Source organism: Hippocampus zosterae, chromosome 5 (assembly GCF_025434085.1).
Source record: "Hippocampus zosterae strain Florida chromosome 5, ASM2543408v3, whole genome shotgun sequence".
Taxonomy (NCBI): domain Eukaryota; kingdom Metazoa; phylum Chordata; class Actinopteri; order Syngnathiformes; family Syngnathidae; genus Hippocampus; species Hippocampus zosterae.
Genome location: NC_067455.1, coordinates 12,967,340 through 12,989,610, shown reverse-complemented (window position 1 = coordinate 12,989,610; position 22,271 = coordinate 12,967,340). Strand labels below are relative to the sequence as shown.

The following is a 22,271-nucleotide window of genomic DNA, read 5'->3' as shown; positions in this document are numbered from 1 at the left end:
CAGCAGGTTTCCGCATCAAAACAGTTTCAAGCAAGACTGTATATTTGGAACATACAAAATAAATTTTATTATCCATTCTCTTCATGTCTACATCTTATTAGAATTGTCAACACACCCAAATTAATTCTAATAATCCTGACAGGTGTAACAATACATGTTCTGCTATGTCCAGGTGTCAAAATATAAATGAATGTGAAAAGCAATTTAAATCATCTTTGTTATTGTCGACATAAAAAGGGGAACCGTGGCGCGGGGGCCACAGTGAAAACTAGGCAGGATGTGGCCATGAGCACACACAAACACGGGACGAGGGGCAACAAGGATGGGCGAGGGGTCCCTCAGGGCTGGGCCCCAGTGGCTGTAGGGACTTGTGTGGCCAGAGTGTTGGGGGCGGAGATGACTGGTGATCCAGCGATGTTTGCCAGCGGCTGTGAGGAGGTCATTGAGCTGATGCCTGGGACACACAAAGAAGCTTGCTTACTCGTAGGGGCTCGGACCACGGGGTCTATTCCGCATTGGGGATACTACAACCTACCAGCCATCATACTTGAGGAGCTGACTGGTGCTGAGCTGGCCGCCATCCCTCCAGGAGTGGCTCCCCTTCCCTGATCTCTGACGATGGGATCTAGAACGAAGATGGAGTTCATGTCACAAGATGCAGCTAGTACACGCAGATCCTGTTTAGGCCAGCTGATGCAAGTGATGCAGAACAGTCCAACAAAAAAAGGGGCACACTAACAGAAGTATGGATGATCCATGGCCTCTTTGGCTGTCAGCCTGGCTTGATGGTCATAGCGCAGCAGTTTGTCCAGGAAGTCCAGAGCCTCTGTGCTTACCAGGTGCTGGTTCTCACTGTGTACAAACCTCTCCCACCTTTTACGAGAGTGTCTAAAGAAGGGAAACGCATAGGAAGGAAATACAAAAAAAAGGTCACGTTATACCAGAGGCCCCCCACCGGTAGACCCCCAACTGTTATGACTCTGCACCACTACACTCAGCATAGTGGCAACCGTGTTTTAGTTGGTTCAGCTTGGATATACCAGGACTTGTCGCCATGCCAATGACACACAAACAACTTGTTCCTGAGTTGATCAGAGTTCAATGCCTTGTTCAAAATTTTTTATTTTCGTTTTTGAATCAGACTCAAAATTTACATCCATTCTCCCTCCAATGGCACACAACCAACCACATTCCCGTGACGAAGATTTACAATTTGAAATGGCATGAGACAAAGCATAGGAATTTACAGTACAAACAGGTAAATTGCATGAACAACCATGCCAGCTGCATGCAGTGGAAAAGGGGCCAATACTGTTATCGGCTGAGAGGAACGTGCTTGCATAATTATTCATTCATTATAGCCAGACGTCGCACTTTGATACAAACACGGTGGTCAAGTCTACCTCGAACTTTTTAAAACTAGTTGTGAAAAGATTTTTTTCTTAAAATTAACATCAGTGTATGGTTGTTAATTTGCATAAAAATAGGGTATCTTCAAGTTTAAAATAGATAAAAATTCATTCCTATTTCAAATACAGTATGTTAGAAGAGCACCCGCCGCATTGGTCTCGATGAAGGGTTCTCAAACGGGGGCACGTACCGCGGTGTGAGGAGGGGGGCTATGTGCAGGCATTTCAGGGAGTAGATGAGATTTTAAAAAAAGTAGCATCCATGTAAGAAAAGGTAAGAGCTTGATCACATTGCCACGCTGCCATCACTGAGCATCATAAGATCCTCAGTGAAGCACAAGCTCAAGTGTCTCACAAAATGCAAAAACACTTAGTTCAGTGAAACAATGCAATTCACAGGATTGACAATTAGTAATGTTGTCTTCTTTTTAATTATGAAATAGATGTTTTAAGATGCTATTTTTATTTTTTAATTTCTGCTTTCAATATAATGTAATTGTAATTTCCCCATTGCGGGACAAATAAAGGATATCTTAATGTTAGCGGGATTGGCGCTTAAGTGTATTCGAGACATTTTAAGGATCTGCGGGAACACTGGAAATACTTATTAACAGTACTTAACGTTCAGCCCCCCCCCCCCAAAAAAAATACCCTAGAAAAAACCTGACATAAAGTGACAATAGGAATGAGATGGTAAAAAAAAAAAAAGACACTTACCTTCCCAAAATGTCATTGAACCGCGGATCCAATTCAATGTTGTACTTGTCAATGTAGTCATACAGGTCCTCCGTTCCTAGGACTTTTGCAATTCGCACAAGCTACCAACAAATAGATAGGTCATTAACTGACAACTACACTTGTAAAAAGTGCATTGTATGGCAAGGCCCGCTGTCACCTTACCTGATCGTAGTTGTCGTGACCGTGAAAGAAAGGTTCCTTTCGGAAGATCATGCTGGCCAACATGCAGCCCAAACTCCACATGTCAAGACTGTAATCATACATCTGCAGAGAACAAGAGAAGGGTCATGGTTTTCAATGATTTGGCCCCCACAAAAAAACAAACACTAAAGACCATTGTGGTACTCCTCACCTGGTAATCTACCAGTAGTTCAGGTCCTTTGAAGTACCTGGAGGCCACACGCACGTTGTATTCCTGGTTCGGGTGGTAGAACTCAGCCAATCCCCAGTCGATTAAGCGGAGCTGAACAGTTGCAACAAAACATATCAGAAATTAGTTGAACAAATACCATTGAATTGGGTGCATTTTTTCGTCAAAGTGAGCCAGTACCTTTCTGTGTTCGTGGTCGATCATTACATTGTGTGGCTTCACATCTCTGTGCATAATGCCCATACTATGGCAGTAATCCAGAGCCTAAATAACAGCAATGTAACCTGTCAATATTACATCGACACAGTGCTAATTTTTTTTTAAATCAATAACGCCACCATCTTGCAAATGTTACTTACCTTTAAGATTTCATACATGTAAAACCGTATGTCAAAGTCAGATAGGGTTTGATACAATTGCTGTAAAAAAACAAAAAGAAAGAAAAACCCATAAAGGTTTGGTATCAGGTGATTGTTGTGCTCTTGAATGAGATGAAAAGCCAGTGGAGCCATACCTTGAAGTCTGTGTTGTTCACATGTTCAAAAACCAGAGCAGGGGTACGGGACTGCGAGAAAAAAAAAGAAGCACAAAGTGAATACATGCGCGGCATGGTACATGTAATTTTCGCGTGCCTGAAAGAACCTTCATCATGATATTTTAAGCGTTACACGGTTAACTATAGGCATATATAATTATTAAATAAATAAAAACTTTCGGCACAATGGCGATTGTTATGTAATGAAATAGGAGTTATTTTGGTGGCTATTTTTCCAACCAGAAAGCAAGACGCATGTCACACACGAAAGCACCTCTTTCCCAAATATGCTTGTCAGGCATCCCGCTGGCTGCTCGAGGAAGGGCCACGTGTTTAGTCTGCAGGGGAGCTACTGGAGTGGCACACTCGATCTTCTTTGTAAAAGATTGAGGACCCAATCGTTTTTTAGGAATGAGCTGGTGCTTTGTGAGCAGGAATGCTCATAGATGGGTGAATAGAGGAAAACACCTCTTGAGGGATGCTTCTGGTGAGCAATTAGCATATTAACATAACTCAAAGCTCAAAAAAAGTTGACTTTGCATCATCGAAGTACCTAATTTGAGCCACCAACAAAGTATGCACTCACTGTGTGCTTTCATTTTCCCCTCGGTGACACTTTCTAATGGAAAGATTGTTCAACAGAACATTACCCAGTGTAGTTATGGGGAAGTATGCAAAGTTGTCTAAATCAGGATATGCACAGAGTAAAAATTGAGCCTATTCCCTGCCTTGCATTCAAAGACCACAACGGTCAGATTTGCAGAGTTTAGAAAGATGATCGTGAGGGATGATTCTGTGGTGTTTGGTGTGTCAAGACTGATAGTTCCTCCTTGGCCTGCTCAGAAAACTGTTGAGGTCAACAATAGTAAATGTGAAATGTTCAATTATTACAGGTATTTATGTGTGCTGGATATAGTCAGTTGAGCCACCGACTCAAGAAATTGTGAAATGAAATGACGCCTAATTAGCAAGCAGCATGAAAGCTCCGCACTGTTGTCGTACACAAATCGCTGAGCAACTGTTTGTGTTGATTGTTTTGTACAACATGTTATGCGACAGTAAAAATGACGAGTAGTAAACGAACCTGAGAAATCATCATGGGTCAAGTGAGAAATGATTAAGAGTATTAATGACATCTATCTTTGTTTCTCTATTCCGGTGATGTATAGCTACCATCAGATGTTGGTGGGCAAAGCTGTTTGGGTGTTCAACACATGTCTGTGCTGATGGACTGCAACAGCTGTCTGATGTGTGCCGCCCACGTCAAGTACAGGGGCTGACTTCCATTTACGTGTCTCTGATGTTTGAGCACACACAAACACGACAGCGTGCGTGATACGTGAGCCGTGACTAATCAAAGTGCATCCCCCTGATTTGAAAATGGCGGCGCCCTGTAAAGTTGTCAGCGGTCACATTGAGGTTAAATTTCTCTAAATCTAGCCAGGTGTTGCATCATCCAATTTCATGAATGATAACAGAGGACAAAATGATGTGACTACTCATTTAATTGACGATGGTACTTCCGGTTTGTTGAAATTGGACAGTATTTCATTCAAGCCGCTATAAGCTTAACCTCTACCATACCATGTGTGAAGTTAATGACTGGAGAGTAGTCAGCTTAATTTTTGTTTGTGTACATTTTATTTATCTATCAGCGTCAAAAGTGTTTAAGAAGTCCGGTTCATGTTTCCATATTCAATTTCATGAAACATTAAGTTGGATATGTTGAAGTGGTAAAGCTACATTGCATTATTGTGAGGGGGGGGGGGGGGTAATTAATAAATATTTATGAATAGGTGACTCCAAGGGTGTCAAACCTTGTGTATGAAGGAGTCCACGGTACATAATTCTGTTTACGACACACTTGTGTGGCAGAATTATGCCGTCTTGGAGAATATAAATTACGGTACAGCGTGATTTGATTCGGCGTGGAAAAACGGACCTTTCTGCACTAGCGTCAATCACAGGCAAGTGTCGAAGCCGGAATACCCGCACGGATGGCTGAGAGGGAGGTTTCCCGTGGCTGGCAGTGTGCTCGCTGTCACCCCTGCACCGACGGTGGGGACCTAGGCACGTTGCCAGCCACCGCCCGATGCCAGCACCAGAAAGTCCACCCACCACACTCAACCAAAGAATGTTAGGAAGTGCAGGCATGGCTACTATATACTTCAGTCTCGCTCGTTTCCAAAACCGGAAACATATTTTTAGCAGGAGTGAAAGCCTGCGTGAGCGGGCGACGTCATTACGTTGGTGTGCGTGCAATGCTGTGCTCATGTGTGCCATGGAAAACCGCAGTGCGAATGCAACTCTTCGACTCCCGCACAAATACAACTTTTACAAAGACGCGCTTCGCAAACCAGACATGGTACCATTTAAATTCATGTGAATAGGTGTATACCAACAAAAGTTACATATTTGGTACATTTGTGTGTCCTATAATGTATAATAGATCTGACTTCGTTTTTTTTTAAGCCTAAAGATTATCCACCGTTGAAAGCCTAAAGATTATCCACTTTGAAAAAAAAATTGCATATTAAATTGATACTTAGGAAACAAACCACAATTAGAATATTTTCTAAATCGTTCTGCCCCAAGGGCAAAGGGGGTCCTTGGTTTACGATGGTCCTGACATTCAAGGTTTTGAGGTTCTGAACAATGTGCAATGTAAAAGATTACTCACCAGTCATGTGAGCACACAACACAGGAAGGCATGGTCGGTTTCCACCATGCTTCAAGGTTTTTATATGAATGTTTTACATTTGTGGTCTAGCAGTGTTTTTCATTAACACATTCACTCTAATAATGGCTACACTACTGTGCAAGCATTGGTTAGAAACAGACTACAGCACATTCCGACTTCAGCACAAATTCTGATTACCGTACGTTGCCGCCACAGGAACGCAACTCCACCGTATATCCACATACACCTCGTACAGAGAAAAAGTGAGTATACCCCTCCGAGGTTATACTATTGTTAGCGTCTTGTTAGCGTCTTGCACTGGTCGCCATATGCTTATCACTTGTGTTCATGTACATGTGATTAGGACGTTACGTGTGAGTAGAATTTGAACCGTTGCATTAGTGGGTGACGATGTGAAAATAGATGCACAGAGCACATTGGGAATGCATTGTTTTATCCCCTCTTCCTTTGTCATTGACGTAAAGTATATTTGCCATAATTTCATACTATAATGGTTCACTTTTATACTAAGGTGAGTTAATAATGGTAAGATATTCATTAAATTATCTTCAGTCCAGCAAATAAAGGTGTGATGATAGCAAAAGTTTGGACTGCCAAACCAATTAGTCGAAATTTCAGTGCCAAGTTTTGTTTTGGAAGTTGACCAAATTGAAAGTGTCACAACACATAGAGGTGGACAATATTGAGATGAGTGCTAATACATACCACGGGATCCTTGACAATATCTAACAGTGAGATGATATTTGGGCCGCCCCGGAGGTTCTCCAGGATCTTAATTTCTCTCTTGATTTTCTTTTTTTTCACCGGCTTTGAAAAGAGGAGAGGAACAATGATGGACTTCTAAAACACTCACAACATATATTTGCGACAGTACTTGTCCAGAACCTGATGTCTGCCATACCTTTAGTATTTTGACAACCACTTTTTCATTGTTTGTGATGTTTATAGCTTCAAAAACCTCGCTATATTTGCCTCGACCGAGTTTTCTGACTAGCTGATAGTCGTCCTGGTTTCTGTAAGATGACAATGTGGAAATTATTGCCACAACCAACAAGCAAATACTTCACGGCGCACATATGCCTTACCCCCATTCAACAACATGGGACTCATAATCCCAGTATTCCCGAGGTCTCTGTGTGTTTACATCGGGGTAAACTCGAGAGCGGCTTGGAAGAGGGCCAGACATATTCTACAGAGAAGCTTCTCGAAATGTCCTAAAATAAGACAAGCAGCAACAATATCGGGGAAGTGTACACTCCCTCAACAAGTACAGTAGAAGATTGCATGTACATATTTGGAATATTTTCTCACTGAGTAAAAGATGACAATACCTGGCAGGTTTCCTCCAGGAAGGTGGTGACAGATGAATCTAAACGAGATTGGTTGAGAGGCCTCTAAAGTTTGAGAGCTACGCTGGCAAGCAGATATGACAAGACATATTTTAAAATCATAGACAGACAAGTGGAACCAATACACAAAACAAGGAGTCACAAAAGAAGTTGGTCAAGAGTTTCTTCCGTGACTGTAATAATAATAAGGCTGTAACATTATCAATGGATGTGCAGTCCTGTAAAGTCAATTCACCTGGATGTTAAATGGGGGCATCCAACCAGTTTAATCAGGACGTGCGGGGTTCAATACAGTCATCACTGGGGGCAACAACCACACAATACCTCCTGTAAGGGGGGAGTGGGGGGGACAAAGTAGGTTGATTCCAATCAATGCTGTCAATAAGGCAAACTAAGCTAACGCACGCCACCCATTATGGCTAATACGATTAATATCTTTGATGTAGCCAAGCAATCAATCCACCCGAATGCTGTGATCAGATGTCAAAGAGCTTCGTGGGGATGTGGCTAATTTGCCCGCTTCAAGCTTTAACGAACGCGGCGGGTGCATGCCGGAACCCCTTTTTTCAACGGCCTGCACAAGTGCAATGCAGCGAAGAAGCTAACATTAGCTTAGCTCAGCTCAGCTTCGCGGGGCAAGCCGGCTAGCTGGCCGGGCTGCTAACAAGATAGCATTAGCTCGTCAAGTGGAGAGGCTAAAGCCGGTTGCAAGTCACACTTAACAGAACATACCAACGCCACAAGGGCGCGAGCTCGCGACAAATTCCATCTTTGGCACCGGGAGAGGCAAATCGCCGATTTATATGATTATCGTTTATGTTTAGACGAACCACAAGCTTCGAAAAATGCCATTTCCTAGAGCTAAAAAAGTGCTAAGCTAACAGGCTCATGGGGGAGTGAATAGCCTGTTTGGATGGCGAGGCTGACAACGCCTTAAAAACACACCCCGCGAAGACGAATGTAGCCGCAGAGAGGTAGCGAGACTGCGCTACGTGGTCCCGGCCGCCCCCGGAACGTGGAACGGTCAACGGCGGTTACAAACTAAGGACGATTCGTGGTTAAAAACCATTACCTCTCAGCGTTGCTGGGACATCAATATGGCGATGCTTGGGATCAGGAGCTTAGCTCGGGCGCCGTTGGCGGCAGGGGGCGCTCTCCCTTTTCTTTTTCCCCAAGACTTTTTTGGGGACACATCCGCCAACAACAGGTCACATTGAAGGTGAACATATTTCCTCTTGGCTACATAATTAGAATTGTTTTTTATTATGGATATCACACACCGTCATTTAACCAGTATTTCCCAAACCTTATTGAGGCAAGGTACCTATAAAAAGGTGACCAAATGTTTTAATGGTGAAATAATGATGAGCTCCCCTCAATTTCTTCACAAATTTCGGGTGAAATTTGGGCCTGTTCAGTTGACCACAGAGCTGATGTACTCACAAGAACCCCTGACTTATTATCTTCTATAAATTGCAACATCCACAGGTCTTTTACACATTCTGACACCTCATGGAATAGCTTTTGTCTGTCACAACACTGGCAAAGTTAAATGAACCAAGATGTATTTATAATGAACTAATAATAATTTTGGGGCAAAATAATTCCCACAACACTCTTGATCTCTACCAACACTTTGGTTGCGAATCACCACATTAAATCATTACAAATGCTCATATAATGTCACTATCTTTTTTATATTTTATCAACAATCAAACAAATCGCCCGCAGTACGTGAGGTTGCAGAGCTGTGAGTCGGACAGGCTTCTCTGCAGCAGTGCAGCGCCGCAGGGGACTGTTTTGGCTCCATTCCCGTTCATCCTCTTCACCTCGGACTTCAGACACGCCACTCCAAACTGCCACCTTCAGAAGTTCTCCGATGAGTCTGCGATTGTTGGCCTCATTACAGAGGGGGACGATCAGGAGTACAGGGGACTGACGAAGGACTTTGTGAACTGGTACCAGCAGAATCTCCTCCAGATCAACCCTAGGAAAACTAAGTCGTTGGTTGTGGATTTATGCAGGAAACAGTCCTCACGAGCACCGATGAACATCCAGGGTATGGACATGGAGAGGGTGACCTCCTACAAGTACCTAGGTGTTCTTCTGAACAACAAACTGGACTGGTCTACAAACACGGACACCCTGATTAGGAAAGGACAGAGCGGACTCTTCCTACTCAGGAAACTGAGGTCTTTTGGGGTTCAGGGGTCGCTCCTTAAGACCTTCTATAACTCGGTAGTGGCCTCGGCCATCCATTATGGCATTGTCTGCTGGTCAGGCAGCATCTCAGCCCGGGACAGAAAGAGACTGGAGCGACTGGTCAGGAAGGCCAGTTCTGTCCTGGGTTGCTCCCTTGACACTCTGGAGGAGGTGGGCAACAGAAGGATGCTAACTAAGCTAAAAGCTATGATGGCCAGTCCCTCCCACCCCCTCCAGCCCGCCCTGACAGCACTTGGTAGCTCCTTCAGCCAGAGACTGTTACACCCGCGCTGCAAGAAGGAGAGATACCGACGCTCGTTCCTACCGACTGCTGTCAGGCTGCTGAATAAAAATAACAACAATAATAATAATAATTCTAAAATTGTAAATAGCACTGTGATTTATCCATTTTGTATGTATATTGCACTTAATTGAATGGTGTTTGTTTGTTTTTTCTTCTTTCTTCTTTTTACCTACATTCTTGCTGCTGGAGGCTGTATATTTCCCCAGTGTAGGACAAATAAAGGATATCTTATCTCAGAGGTGGCAAAAGTACTCACAAGCTGTTCAGTGGTAGTGCAAATCCTTGAGTTTAAAAAAAAATTACTAGTTGGCTGAAAACTAAATCGTCAAGAAAAGACAGGGACAGGAGAAGTGAACTAATCTCTTCAGCTTCGTGTTTGCTTTCAAAACTTAGCTTGTAGCAGACGTGTTCACATTTTCAGCATGACGTCTCTGATCCACTGGTGAAAGGACACTTTGATCCTCTCCTCTTTCATCTATAACTGCTTCAGACAACAAAGTATATACAGAAAATTGGTGAAGATTGCACGACTGTCTGTGTCCTATGTGTTGTGTTGTGTTATTTTTGTTATTTTGACTTTAAAATGGCGCCGCGAGAGTGGCTGCCTTTCCAGCAGCTCCTATATTTTGTTTGTCTACTTCTTCCTTTCATAACCTTGTTGCTGTGAATTGGGAATTTCTCCATTGCGAGACTAATAAAGGTTTTATCTTATCTTAAAGTACAGACACCTGAAAGGTCTAGTTAATTAAAGTTAAGAAGTATTTGAACTTTGCAATTTCTTACCATTGGTGAATGCCCATTAAGTTACCTGTGAAGAAGACCTTTTGTTTTGGCAGTGGTCACATCTGTTTACAATCGTGACACTGGAGCTGTAACAAGGAATAATATGCGGTTAGACGATACTTTAGTGAATGAAAAAAAAACAGCCAGGGGCATTTCCCTGATAATTATCCACATATGACCACTCGAGACAAGACATTTGATTGATACTGTGAATAGCGCTTTGTCAACTTTGCAAGCTCCCTTTGCCCAGTCAAGCCATGCTCTGTCAAACAAAGACAATTGAGTCAGGTCAGAGTCTTTCATTAAAGGGCAAAGGCCTGTGGGAGTAGAACAAGACGCCGTCAATAAAAAGCCTCATTTGCAATTCTGACTCCTCACAGTGGCTGCTGGACACCGACGTCAACCATGAGGCTGTGAGTTTTCATATATTAATGTTTTATTTCCGGCAGAACACGGCATTGAAAGGCACTTACACAAACACTTTGAACTCTCACTATTTTCAGTGTCATATGTTGGCTGATGCTCCTTCCGCTTGCTACAGCAGCTCCAATCAGAGGTGAGCCAATTTGAGCATACAAGAAAGAGTTGTTCATCTGCTATCTTGCAACTACAAGAACTGTTTCTTCTGTGTGTTTATTATTGTTTTTTTTTTGTAGCTCGAAGAGAAAATGTGGTAACCTTTTTGAATGGTGAGAATATTCATGCCAGATTTTCACCGTACAACAGTTATTGTTATCGTCTTCCTTTTATTTTATTTCACAGTATTTAGTATTATTCAGTATTTTGAATCGCCAGAACACAGTTAACACTAAACATGAAATGTTCATCACTGCTGTTGTAGATGTGCTTAGCAAACCCACGAGAAAGACCGTACCTGCAATTGACACAGGTGTGTGACGCCGTGAATAATCAACAGATGATTAGAATAAGGACAAATAATAACCGATGATAAGTCAGTCAAAAGAATTACACACTTTGAGCAAAATCAAAACAGTATCATCTTTATTATTTTTTGTTATGCCTGTGACATGATGGAACGTGAGTTCTTTTTTTTTTTTAATTATGAGTATATACGTCATCTGCTTTTGCAGGGCACAGAAACCCTCCAAGTGAAACAGAGAAAGAACAAGATTCTGAACAAGATTCTGAAGGTACTGTAATACATAAAAAAGAAGGTATAGATTAAATTTGTCCTCTTGACAAATCAGTAAGAAGGTAATATTGAAAAAAAGTACACCATCATTGACTTTACTTTTTTTTGCAACATTTATTCACAGATCTTTCCGAGGATCAGTCTTTTGAGAGTGCCAACCAAGATACAATTGCAGGTGACGGTGTGTGGTAACAATTTTTTAAATATATGAGACATGTTTAAAACAGTGTTCTACTCTGGATTAAGTTGTAACAATTATTAATATTGCAGAACTCGCTGTGTCTGATTCAAGTCTTGGAGGGGAAAGCAAAGGTAGGAGTTTAAATAATAATTAAATAGTTATAAAGTATACACCTTATAAATTAACTCAAATTGGAAACTTCCCTTGAGAATGGAATGAACAACGACATTCTAATATTCAAAATTGCAAATTAATCTATAGTAATGAACATCCATCCATCCATTTTCTAATCCACTTATCCTCACAAGGGTCGCGGGCGTGCAGGAGGCTATCCCAGCAGTCTTCGGGCAATAGGCGGGTTGCACCCTGAACTGTTTCCCAATCATTGGCAGGGCACACACAGACGAACAACCATTGTCGCTCACTATCACACCTACGGACAATTTAAGGCGTTCCATTAGCCTGCCATTCATGTTTTTGGAATGTGGGAGGAAACCGGAGTACCCCTAGAAAACCCACACAGGCATGGGGAGAACATGCAAATTCCACACAGGAAGGCCAGAGCGTAGCTTCGAACCCTCAATCTTTGTATTGTGAGGTGGATGTGCAAACAATGAACATAAATGAAATAAATAAACATGGGAAAGTGAACTTAAAGATTCACCAAAAGTCTTTGTAATACAACCAAATTAATGAACATAATTGAGTTCGTAGATGTGGTCTGATATGAAACTGTTACTACAATTAAAAGAAAAAAAATCAACTGCAAATCATTGAGTGTCTAAGATCACTGGGAAGTTTCCAATAGTATAGAAGGAATTGTCTCAGTTGAGATAAGATCATTATTATTGTGGTGTCGTTTGTACCTCAAGGGCTGGAAATCAATATTTTATCAATGCTTCCAAAGATCTTGACAGTGATGAGGCTCCTCGAACAAAGGGAGAAGCTGAAGCTTCCCCTGGCAGACAAATGGGAGCAATGCCTGTGAGCAGGGCACGAGCTCAAGATCAACAAAGTGGAGAAGATGCCAATTTGAACAATGAGGAGGAAGTTACCGATTGTGTGAACGTGCAGAGCATGGTGTCTGTCCAAGGCAGCAGTTTCCAGAGGAAAAAATCTGCTGAAGGAGCCCACTCGTTAGACACAAGCAGAGAACTGGCGGAGCGGCGCAGTTTGGAGATGACACCTGCTGCGATCGTCCAAGAAATAGACAATGACGGTGAGTTTAAATGCCATGGAAGACAATAGTGTGAAGGGTCTGAGTACTTTAACTCAATATTCCCTCGGAAACAAGAGAATGCGTCAATTCTGAAACAGCCATTCAATAAGTCGGTGTGCATTCTGACTACATCCAAGTCCTTGACATATTTTTAAATGTAACCTCCTGCCGTTTCATTTGCGTAAAAGTTGCTTGTTAATTAACGTTTGTGAATGCAGTGCTGAGTCTAATTGTTCCTATATTTTGTTGACTCACTCGCACCCGCCGGTTGACTCACAGTCAGTGAATCAGCTGATTCCAAATGTTACCCACATTTAGATTTGTACTTCTTTGGAACTTTTCAAGTCACCAGGAGAGGAAAAAAAATCAAATTCAATGGAACATGTCATTTAAAATTGCGAATCACAAATAATACAGTGAATTGTACATGTACAATTATGCAGATTTTCTGAAATATCCTATTTAGGTTCAGTGATGCAGGAAGTCGGAGCCTCTCCCAGCTGAGTTGGACAAAAGGCAGACGACAACCTGGACTGGTTGCCAGCCAATCACGGGGAGACATCTGGAGACAGACAAGCATTCACGCTCACATTCACATGGTCACGCAGCGGGAACTGAACTGCAGGGGGCCGAGTGAACCAAAGTTGATGACTTTTGATGGCTTTTTTTCCTTCAAAAATTGGTTTGGGTGATTTTTCTTTATCTTAAAGACTTGTGCGACAGTAGTCTTTAAAAAGGTGTACAAATTTGGTCGTAGTACAAAGAATAGAGGAAGACAAGCAGTCTGGACAAAATGAACTTTTGATTCCTTCCTGTTTGGCCTACAAATGTCATGTATTCAAAAGTGTAAGCGAAGAGAACAGTTTTGATGATTTTTTTTTTTTACCTTGATACTTAATATGTTTTCAGTAATCTTTAATAAAATGCAACTTGCCTGAAAAATAAAAGCATAAGGGACAAAATGGTGCAAACCTTTTATTTAGTGTCTGTCTTTAGTTACGAATTATACAATGATATAATTTAGGTGGCACGCTGGCCGACTGGTTAGCACGCCCACCGCACAGCGTAGAGGTGAAGGGTTTGATTCCGGCTCCGGCCATTCTGTGTGGATTTAGCATGGTCTCCCCGTGCCTGCGTGGGTTTTCTCCGGGTACTCCGACTTCCTCGCATATTCAAAAAACATGCGTGGCAGGTTAATGTTCATTCATCTTCCGAGCCGCTTGATCCTCACTAGGGTCACGGGGGTGCTGGAGCCTATCCCAGCTGTCTTCGGGCAGTAGGCGGGGGACACCCTGAATCGGTTGCCAGCCAACCGCAGGGCACACAGAAACGAACAACCATTCGCACTCACACTCACACCTAGGGACAATTTAGAGTGTTCAATCAGCCTGCTACGCATGTTTTTGGAATGTGGGAGGAAACCGGAGCACCCGGAGAAAACCCACGCAGGCCCGGGGAGAACATGCAAACTCCACACAGGGAGGCCGGAGCTGGAATCGAACCCGGTACCTCTGCACTGTGAAGCTGACGTGCTAACCACTGGACTACCGGGCTGCCGCAGGTTAATGTAACACTCTAAATTGTTCCTAGGTGTGATTGTGAACGTGAATGCTTGTTTATGTGTGCCCCGCAATTGGCTGGCAACCGCCCAAAGACAGCTGGGATAGGCTCCAGCACGCCCGTGGACCTCATGAGGATAAGCGGATGAGAAAATGAATGGATGGATAATATGATTTGTTATCAATGAACCTTAGTTGTAGCACACATCATTTTATTCACGAGAGCAAAACAGGACATGAGAATTAGCAACACACAATGGAACAATGCATTAAGTTAATGCAATGGAACTGCTATGTTTCGATCTGGTTATGTTTGGTTTTGATTCCTCATGTGCCCTTTTTTTGCCACCTGTTCTCGTTATCAGTGTTCCTTCTGTGTAACCAATTAGCTTCCTCAACCCTTTGTGTGTTGTCCAGGTGTTTCTCGTTGTCTCGTCACTTAGCTTGTATTTAGTTCCCTGAGTTTCTACCAGTCTTTGTTGGGTCATTGTGAGCTGTGAGTATGTGAGCATACGTGTGCTCCTGTCATGTTTTGTTTCCTGTCTTAGTTGTGTTTGTTCCTCGTGATTTCCAGGCATTTTTTGGAGTTCCGCACTTCGAGTTAGTGTTTTTTCTAGTGATGGGTCCATGAGGCCTCATGAGGCGTGTCGACACACTGACACACTGTGTTGATACTGTGCTGATACTGTGTCACTGACCACTGCCACCTGCTGGACCTTCAAGATCCCTGCAGCCAACCCACTTAACAGACTGAACTGACTGATAAATTGTTTTGTATATTGAACATATAAAATATACAATTCGGTAATAAATTGGCAAAAGGTGAAGGTAAGATATAAAAAAAGGAAAAGAAAATAGTAATCATCACAAATATGTGTTCAAAGGAGTAGAAAGAAGCAAAAAACCTACCCCGAGTCCTACCCCTTCTTATATATGAATTGATCATTTTTCTAAATAGGAAAGAAAGTCTAAATATCAACAAATGCTTTTACCCTTATGTATGCTGTACTAATACATTTTTACATTAGGTTTGTATATACAGTACATACTCTTTAGAGCACATGTATATGTCGATTTGGCTTTCAAATTTGACCTTCAGAATTAAGCTGATAAATTCGATACACTCATGAAATATAGCAATACACCAGAAATACATTGATGAGATTATTTAATATATTAATGAAATGTAGCATCCATTATGAATATGAGAAAATCGACATATACATGTCCTCTAAAGAGAGTACAGCATACATAAGGGTAAAAGCATTTGTTGATATTTAGACTTTCTTTCCTATTTAGAAAAATGATCAATTCATATATAAGAAGGAGTAGGACTCGGGGTAGGTTTTTTGCTTCTTTCTACTCCTTTGAACACATATTTGTGATGATGACTATTTTCTTTTCCTTTTTTTATATCTTACCTTCACCTTTTGCCAATTTATTACCGAATTGTATATTTTATATGTTCAATATACAAAACAATTTATCAGTCAGTTCAGTCTGTTAAGTGGGTTGGCTGCAGGGATCTTGAAGGTCCAGCAGGTGGCAGTGGTCAGTGACACAGTATCAACACAGTGTGTCAGTGTGTCGACACGCCTCATGAGGCCTCATGGACCCATCACAGTACACACACTGTACAATCAGATGTGTACACTGTACACATTGAGTTGCATGGAATTGAATTCCATGCAACTCCTACAAAATAAGAGCACATTAACATGACATCCATTTATTTTCTTTTAATCTAAAAGAAAATGAAATTAGAAGTGATACCTGATGGGGAGATTCTGTTATCTCTTCTGGGTCTGGTTGTGCATGTATTTTTGCTGTTAGTCCATTAAAGATATGCACATTAATGATTTATAGCAAAAAACGACCAACCAAACAAAAAAGGCATTTATAAGTGTAATGCTCACCGGCCCGCTCTGTCCTTTTCTTGAGGAGGGTCAACAAGTAGAAAACAGAGCCCACAATGAAGACGGTCAAGAAGATATCAGAGACAATAATGCCTATGATGGAATGCATGCTGATGAGATAACAAGAGCCACATTCTACCAAAGACACAAATAACTGAAACGTCAAGCAAAACATCACCCTGACTCAAATAAAACCAATGTACCTTGTCTTCCAGAGCCTGCAAGACATTTTCATGATCAGGTTATTGTACAAGTAGAGCACAGTTTAAGGATGTAGCACAGCACTTACCAAATAGTGAACTCGCAATACAAAAAGTGTCCTTCATGTAGTGCGTGGTCTCATCCATAAAGATGTTGTCAATCAGAAGTGATTTTCCAGAGGAAGAGGATGAGGATGAGGCAGACTTAGTGAAGGGAAGCTTACGTGTGGACATGTGATTGTGTTTTTGGAGGAGGAGAAGGAGGGCGTCCATGAAGAGAAGATACCATTTACAAAATTTGTTTCCTCACATATTGCAGGATCAGCATAACATTTCACTTATTTACTTTTTTTAATTTGTCGCAATTAATGGAGACACAGATATAATAGCATCAGCAATAGATGTATAGGCCTAAAACTGTAATGACAATATAGTCACAATATTCAGTCCTTTGGGCAGTCATGTTCCACAGAAAAATTATGACTTCTCATAAATTACAACTGCATTCTTTCATCGTTACAACTTCATTATTCACATTGTTAAAAACAAAATGACTTTATTTTTCTTTTCGATGGGTCCAAAGATCGCGTAGTGAATGATGTCTAACATAACATGATTTTTCTGATTTCAGGATGATTTTTTTAAAAACCCCTGCCTGCTTATTTTTTGCTTGTTTTGTTTCTGGGTAAAAATAAAAAACAAAACTCATCCAAAAACAGTCAGGTCTTGTTCTAGGTCCTCACATTCATATACACTTTGTGATCGTCTGTGAAGAGATGTCACATGGAGGGAAGGGGTCGGGGAATAAATGAGTCAACATTACAGGAACACCTATGCGCGCGCGCACACACGCACGAACACACACACACACACACACACACACACACACACACACACACACACACACACACGCACACGCACACGCACACACACACACACACACATTGTGCTATTGCCTTACCCTTTTCTCTGTGTTTGTGATTTTTGCTACTCTGATTGCTGGCACATCGGTAGGTGATGGTGACGATGATGAGGGTCAACAGCACATCTGCACTTATAATACCTGCCAGCATGCCAGGCTCAATCGTGTAGCATGAAACAGGGCTGTCTGGTGAGTAGACAACCCATAACACATTGTGAGTGGGCGCAAAAGTGAAGGCTGGAAAAGTTGAATCAAGCCTGATCAGAGAGGTATTCATTTCACACCATGTTTACTGGGTGCAGTTTTGCTGTGTGGTTTAGAACTGCACTACATCATACTTGGAAATGTTTCTAATTTTTGGGCTTATTTCGAGAGAGGATAAATGACCATATAGTGTATTAGAAACACAAATCATTGGGATGCAATCCAACAATATTACTACGATATTGTAATTTGTTGTCACATTACTCCCCCATAAAAAAAGAAAACATTCAGTCCTGACCAATAATGTACAAAAACAAAAAACACAACTCACAACTTGAGTGGCCCTATTTTTGTGCCCAGTGTCTAAATGTGCACACGGTTGGAGTTTTCCTTTTTTTGGAAATTTTATACACATTTGGAAATGGGCGTTTACACCATTGTGAGATTGAACACAGCTCCCTTTCATGGCTAATCAAAGTGGTTCCCCTTTAAATTAATTGCAGGAGAGGGAGACGGTCGACAAGGCGGGAGCATAAGGGGATCGCTTAAGTCCATGCAAACAAATGTGTTTATAAGGAACTGCAGGGAGATCTCCACTTGCGGATGATAAGTGGGCACTTGACATTTACATTGCAACACAGTCTGGTACGTGACCCTTCACTGCAGTCAACCCCTATCTATATATCTTCTTCTATATCTTCTATATATATATTGCGCGTCGTCCCGCACGCGGTCTGTCCTTCCGTCTGTCCCTTTTCAAAACGTACCTACTTCACCGCGCCGCCACTGCGCCGCTCAGGCAGTGGCTCACTATGATCGCGCCGGCATCTTAGCGAAAAAATGTTGTCTACCCACAAGCATTGCAATGAAATTGTTAGTTATTTAGTAGAGCTAAACATCTCTTTATTTTCGAGATAAGCAATGAAGATGAACAAAAAGTTGAACCAAGCAACAACACTTTTGTGGGCCGAAGGCCCACCTTACCAGCCTTCCGCAGGAACTAGCTGATGAGCCGCCCGGAGGGCGGCGAACCAGCTAGTCTTGTTATATGCATCAATATTAGAGAGGTTTATTATTACAGTACCGTACATGTGTTGTTGTGTGTAGATCATTGCCGAGGTGATTGTTGAAGGACATTTTTTTTTTTTTGTCAAGAGCTGCATTCACACTTTTAGAGAAAGCACCCACGCTCATTTGGAGCAAGTGCGAGCTATGTATGATAAATGCATGTGACTTATACTTATGTATAGGGGTTGTGAATTCAAGTTATCACACATGTGCGTGAAGTAAAAATTACAACATGGCGATGTCATCTCTTGGGTTCAACAAGTTCTCGTAGGTGTCAATGAAATGTGTATGAATTAAAACAAAAACGTTACAGATCTTCAAATACTGTACTTATAGTATTTAAGTAAATTGTACTGTCCACCACTGACCGCACATTTGGGAAACCTTGTATTTGACGGTGCAAGTGTAGCTAATGTTTTGGGTAGTGAGTGTCTTGCTGAGTTGTGTGTGCCCTCTCGAGTTAACTTACCTTTCTGTGCCACAGCCTGGTCTTTAACAGAGAAAAAGAAACACAACACATTCATGACACCTCTATGCTTGGAGTTTACCATTTGACACTCATTATTTCCGTAGTAGATTGTGGTTTTCCTTCCTGCACAAGAACAGCTAACTCGCAGATAAGAAATGTAGGTAATACTTACTGCAAAGTACGCAGAATAACAAGATAAATAATTTGCTGCATGCCATTGTCCCTGCGCTTCGCTGTGGACTTTCTGAAAGACAAAATAATTAAGCAAATAAGATAGATAGATAGATAGATAGGTAGATAGATAGAAATCTGAATAATACACTGAGTATAAATCAAACGCATTGTTGGACGTTCTCCTTCAGGACTTTCTGGTTGACAGCAGAATTCATTGTGCCATCAATCACAGTAAGTTGTCCTGCTCCTGAGTTAGCAAAGCAACCCCAGATCATCACACTACCACGACCATGCTTCATTGTTGGCATGTTTTTTTTTATCAAATGATGTGCCATATTTATCCCAGACATAATCGGCCGCACATCTTCCAAAAAGAGAAATTTTTTACTCATCAGTCCACAGAATTTTTTTTTCCAAAGGTCTTGAGAATCATCAAGATGTCTTTTGGCAAATGTGAGACAGTCTTTGTGTTCTTTTTGGACAAGAGTGTTTTTCACCTGCGAACTCTACCATGTTTTTTGGACAGTATATTTCTTATGGTGGAGTCATGAACACTGACTTGAATTGAGGCCAGCGAGGTCTGAAATTAAATTGGCATTTAGAAAATGCATTTTGTCTTTCCTTGGGTAGCCTCTATGTGATATTAAAATCAGTTTGATGAACTGAAAACGTTGTAGTGATAAATATGCAAAGAACACAGAAAAATCAGGCAGGGAGTAAATCCTATTTCACAGCACTACCCCTCTCTCTATATATGTACTGTATATATATGCATGCCTATAGTTAACTGCGGAAAGGTTAAAATAGCATGATGAAGGTTCTTTCAGGCACGCTGACATTTCATGGACCATTACGCGCATGTATTCACTGTTTTTTTTTGTATGCAGTATATGTACATGTATTATGCACACAAACAGCCGACAAACAGTTTTCTATCGATATGGAAGGGTGAGTTTATATTCTCTTACCTGCGGTAATGTGTGTGCCATCCACGAACAAGAGATGAAGCATGTAACGAACTGCAGCTCTCGTTTTTCACTCTCCTGCGTTTTCCCACCCCTTTTTTTTGAGTTTCTTCAAGGCTGGTTCTTTCTTAACAGCGGAGGGCGCTGTCCATACAAGAATTCATATCTGTACTCGTACTGTCTTGTGTTACTGTGTTGCTTTTCGGTGTCCAACTACAAATATAAATTCTTGTGGGAGGGAGGCGGGATAAGTCTCTATTCAAAGTAGATACTGATTCAACTCCTGTACTTAAGTAAAAGTAAAACTATGCAGCCTCTACTGCACAAAAGTAAAACCTTTTTTTTTAAATGTCTCATCTAACCTTTTTTTTACAGAGAATTTTAGAGGCACCTGACAGGAATGCAGCACAGAGAGGTAAGGCGGGACGAGACCATGTTGATTTTTCAAAACAAATCAGAATCTTAAAATGAACTCTAAAATGCATAGTCAATCAGTGGACGTAGGCAAGAATGGGAGTCATGTCCTCCCTCTTCTGTATTCCACTTAAGAGCCGAACATATTGAACCAAAAGACATTTCAGGGATGACTCGCTGACTCCAAACTCCTGTGATTGGCTGGAAACCAGCTCAGGGTGTCCCCCGCCCACTGCCCGAAGACAGCTGGGATAAGTGGATCAGAAAATGGATGGATGGATGGATAAAGTATGTTTGAAGCCAGTGCACCAAAAGTGAATGAGTGTTGATCAGCACTGCCCGGCAGCAATGCTTGCCTTACACCACACGCGAGTGAGTCACAACTGACAGATTAAAAAAAAAAAACATGACTCAAAATCCAACTCCTGATGCCATTCCAATGACTATACTTGTTCATGGTCAGCGCTTTAAATTCCCCAGCATGTGGAAATGCCCCTTGCAGATGAAAAAAAATAGTCTACTTGGCGCTCAGCCAATTCATATGATATAATGTTGACATTCCGTGTGATGTAGTAGAGACATATGGGCATTGGACAGTCTGTGAGCGTATGCGCCAAGTATGTCTCCCACACACCCTGCACACCCCAACCTCCAAAACACACCCCAACCTCCAAAACCCCCTCCTCCCATAACTCCACCTAGTGTGTGATGTGTAGCAAACTCTTGAACCCATGGCATCTCTAAAGCCATTTTATAACCAAAAACGCAATTTTACAACCAAAAACATACCACTTCCAGTAAAGATAGAGCAGTAAATTAATTGTTCCCCATCAAATCTTTCAGTTATATTTCATTTTTAAGTAAAATCCATCGATTCACCAATCGATTTTCTAATCCGCTGATCCTCAGAAGTGTTGCAGGCATGCTGAATCCTATCCAAGCTGTCTTTTGGGCAGTAGGTGGGGCACACCCTCAACTAGTTGCCAACTAATTGCAGTAAGTACATAGCATTTGCATGTAATCAATTAGTACAGCCCCCCTCCCCACCAATTGAACATTTTCTATTCCCCTTTATCTGGATTACATTTGAAGTTAATTATTATTTAAGTGCTCCCCCTACTGTGGCACATTGCTAATAAGCTCAAACTGCACGTTATTGTGACTTACAATAATAAATATACATTTTAGGAATAAAACCTGCTGTTATTTTTAATGAACACTGAGGTAGCCTCCCACGACCCTCGTGAGGATTTAGAAAATGGATGGATAGATGAACTGAGGTAGCCGATTGTATTATAATGTCACAATGTGGTATTGTGAAATTAGAAGCATATACAGGGCGCTACCACTACTGCCCGCAAGGTGCTGTAAGTGAGCCACTAAAATAATGTGGCCCAAAGCATCAAACGCTGCAGCTTGGGTTGGTTGGACACGCC

At 41.7% G+C, this 22,271-nt stretch overlaps 3 protein-coding genes across 12 annotated transcripts; 1 reads left to right on the top strand and 2 right to left on the bottom strand.

The window, feature by feature from the left end:
* Window positions 1-41: 41 nt before the first annotated feature.
* Window positions 42-8,274, bottom strand: LOC127601473 (casein kinase II subunit alpha-like). Of its 6 annotated transcripts, none has more exons than XM_052066750.1 (15): window positions 8,175-8,274; window positions 7,338-7,429; window positions 7,085-7,166; window positions 6,839-6,967; window positions 6,655-6,766; window positions 6,459-6,560; window positions 3,032-3,082; window positions 2,877-2,936; window positions 2,698-2,781; window positions 2,500-2,610; window positions 2,310-2,411; window positions 2,127-2,227; window positions 740-888; window positions 536-625; window positions 42-454 (listed from the first exon to the last, which is right to left on the bottom strand). In XM_052066750.1, exons 4-15 carry the CDS (start codon window positions 6,937-6,939, stop codon window positions 339-341), a joined length of 1,179 nt encoding a protein of 392 aa, XP_051922710.1. In that variant the 5' UTR covers window positions 6,940-6,967; window positions 7,085-7,166; window positions 7,338-7,429; window positions 8,175-8,274; the 3' UTR covers window positions 42-338. The 6 variants fall into 6 exon arrangements, with proteins under 6 accessions (XP_051922710.1, XP_051922713.1, XP_051922712.1 ...); XM_052066753.1 differs by having other exon boundaries at window positions 7,085-7,161; XM_052066752.1 differs by lacking the exon at window positions 8,175-8,274 and adding an exon at window positions 7,835-7,985.
* LOC127601475 (uncharacterized) lies at window positions 8,186-13,500 on the top strand. 2 transcript variants are annotated; one of them, XM_052066759.1, is made up of 11 exons: window positions 8,186-8,321; window positions 10,772-10,804; window positions 10,895-10,947; window positions 11,048-11,080; window positions 11,233-11,280; window positions 11,483-11,542; window positions 11,669-11,725; window positions 11,815-11,856; window positions 12,633-12,709; window positions 12,800-12,944; window positions 13,411-13,500. In XM_052066759.1, exons 2-11 carry the CDS (start codon window positions 10,797-10,799, stop codon window positions 13,446-13,448), a joined length of 561 nt encoding a protein of 186 aa, XP_051922719.1. In that variant the 5' UTR covers window positions 8,186-8,321; window positions 10,772-10,796; the 3' UTR covers window positions 13,449-13,500. The 2 variants fall into 2 exon arrangements, with proteins under 2 accessions (XP_051922719.1, XP_051922718.1); XM_052066758.1 differs by having other exon boundaries at window positions 12,633-12,944.
* Window positions 13,501-15,846: 2,346 nt separating this feature from the next.
* LOC127601476 (TYRO protein tyrosine kinase-binding protein-like) lies at window positions 15,847-20,503 on the bottom strand. Of its 4 annotated transcripts, XM_052066760.1 has the most exons (8): window positions 20,425-20,466; window positions 19,455-19,526; window positions 19,283-19,303; window positions 16,709-17,385; window positions 16,623-16,637; window positions 16,420-16,512; window positions 16,277-16,329; window positions 16,055-16,198 (listed from the first exon to the last, which is right to left on the bottom strand). In XM_052066760.1, exons 4-8 carry the CDS (start codon window positions 16,890-16,892, stop codon window positions 16,070-16,072), a joined length of 474 nt encoding a protein of 157 aa, XP_051922720.1. In that variant the 5' UTR covers window positions 16,893-17,385; window positions 19,283-19,303; window positions 19,455-19,526; window positions 20,425-20,466; the 3' UTR covers window positions 16,055-16,069. The 4 variants fall into 4 exon arrangements, with proteins under 4 accessions (XP_051922721.1, XP_051922720.1, XP_051922723.1 ...); XM_052066761.1 differs by lacking the exons at window positions 16,623-16,637; window positions 20,425-20,466 and having other exon boundaries at window positions 15,847-16,198; window positions 19,283-19,526; XM_052066763.1 differs by lacking the exons at window positions 16,055-16,198; window positions 16,277-16,329; window positions 16,420-16,512; window positions 16,623-16,637 and adding an exon at window positions 17,581-17,727 and having other exon boundaries at window positions 16,952-17,385; window positions 20,425-20,503.
* Window positions 20,504-22,271: the final 1,768 nt, after the last annotated feature.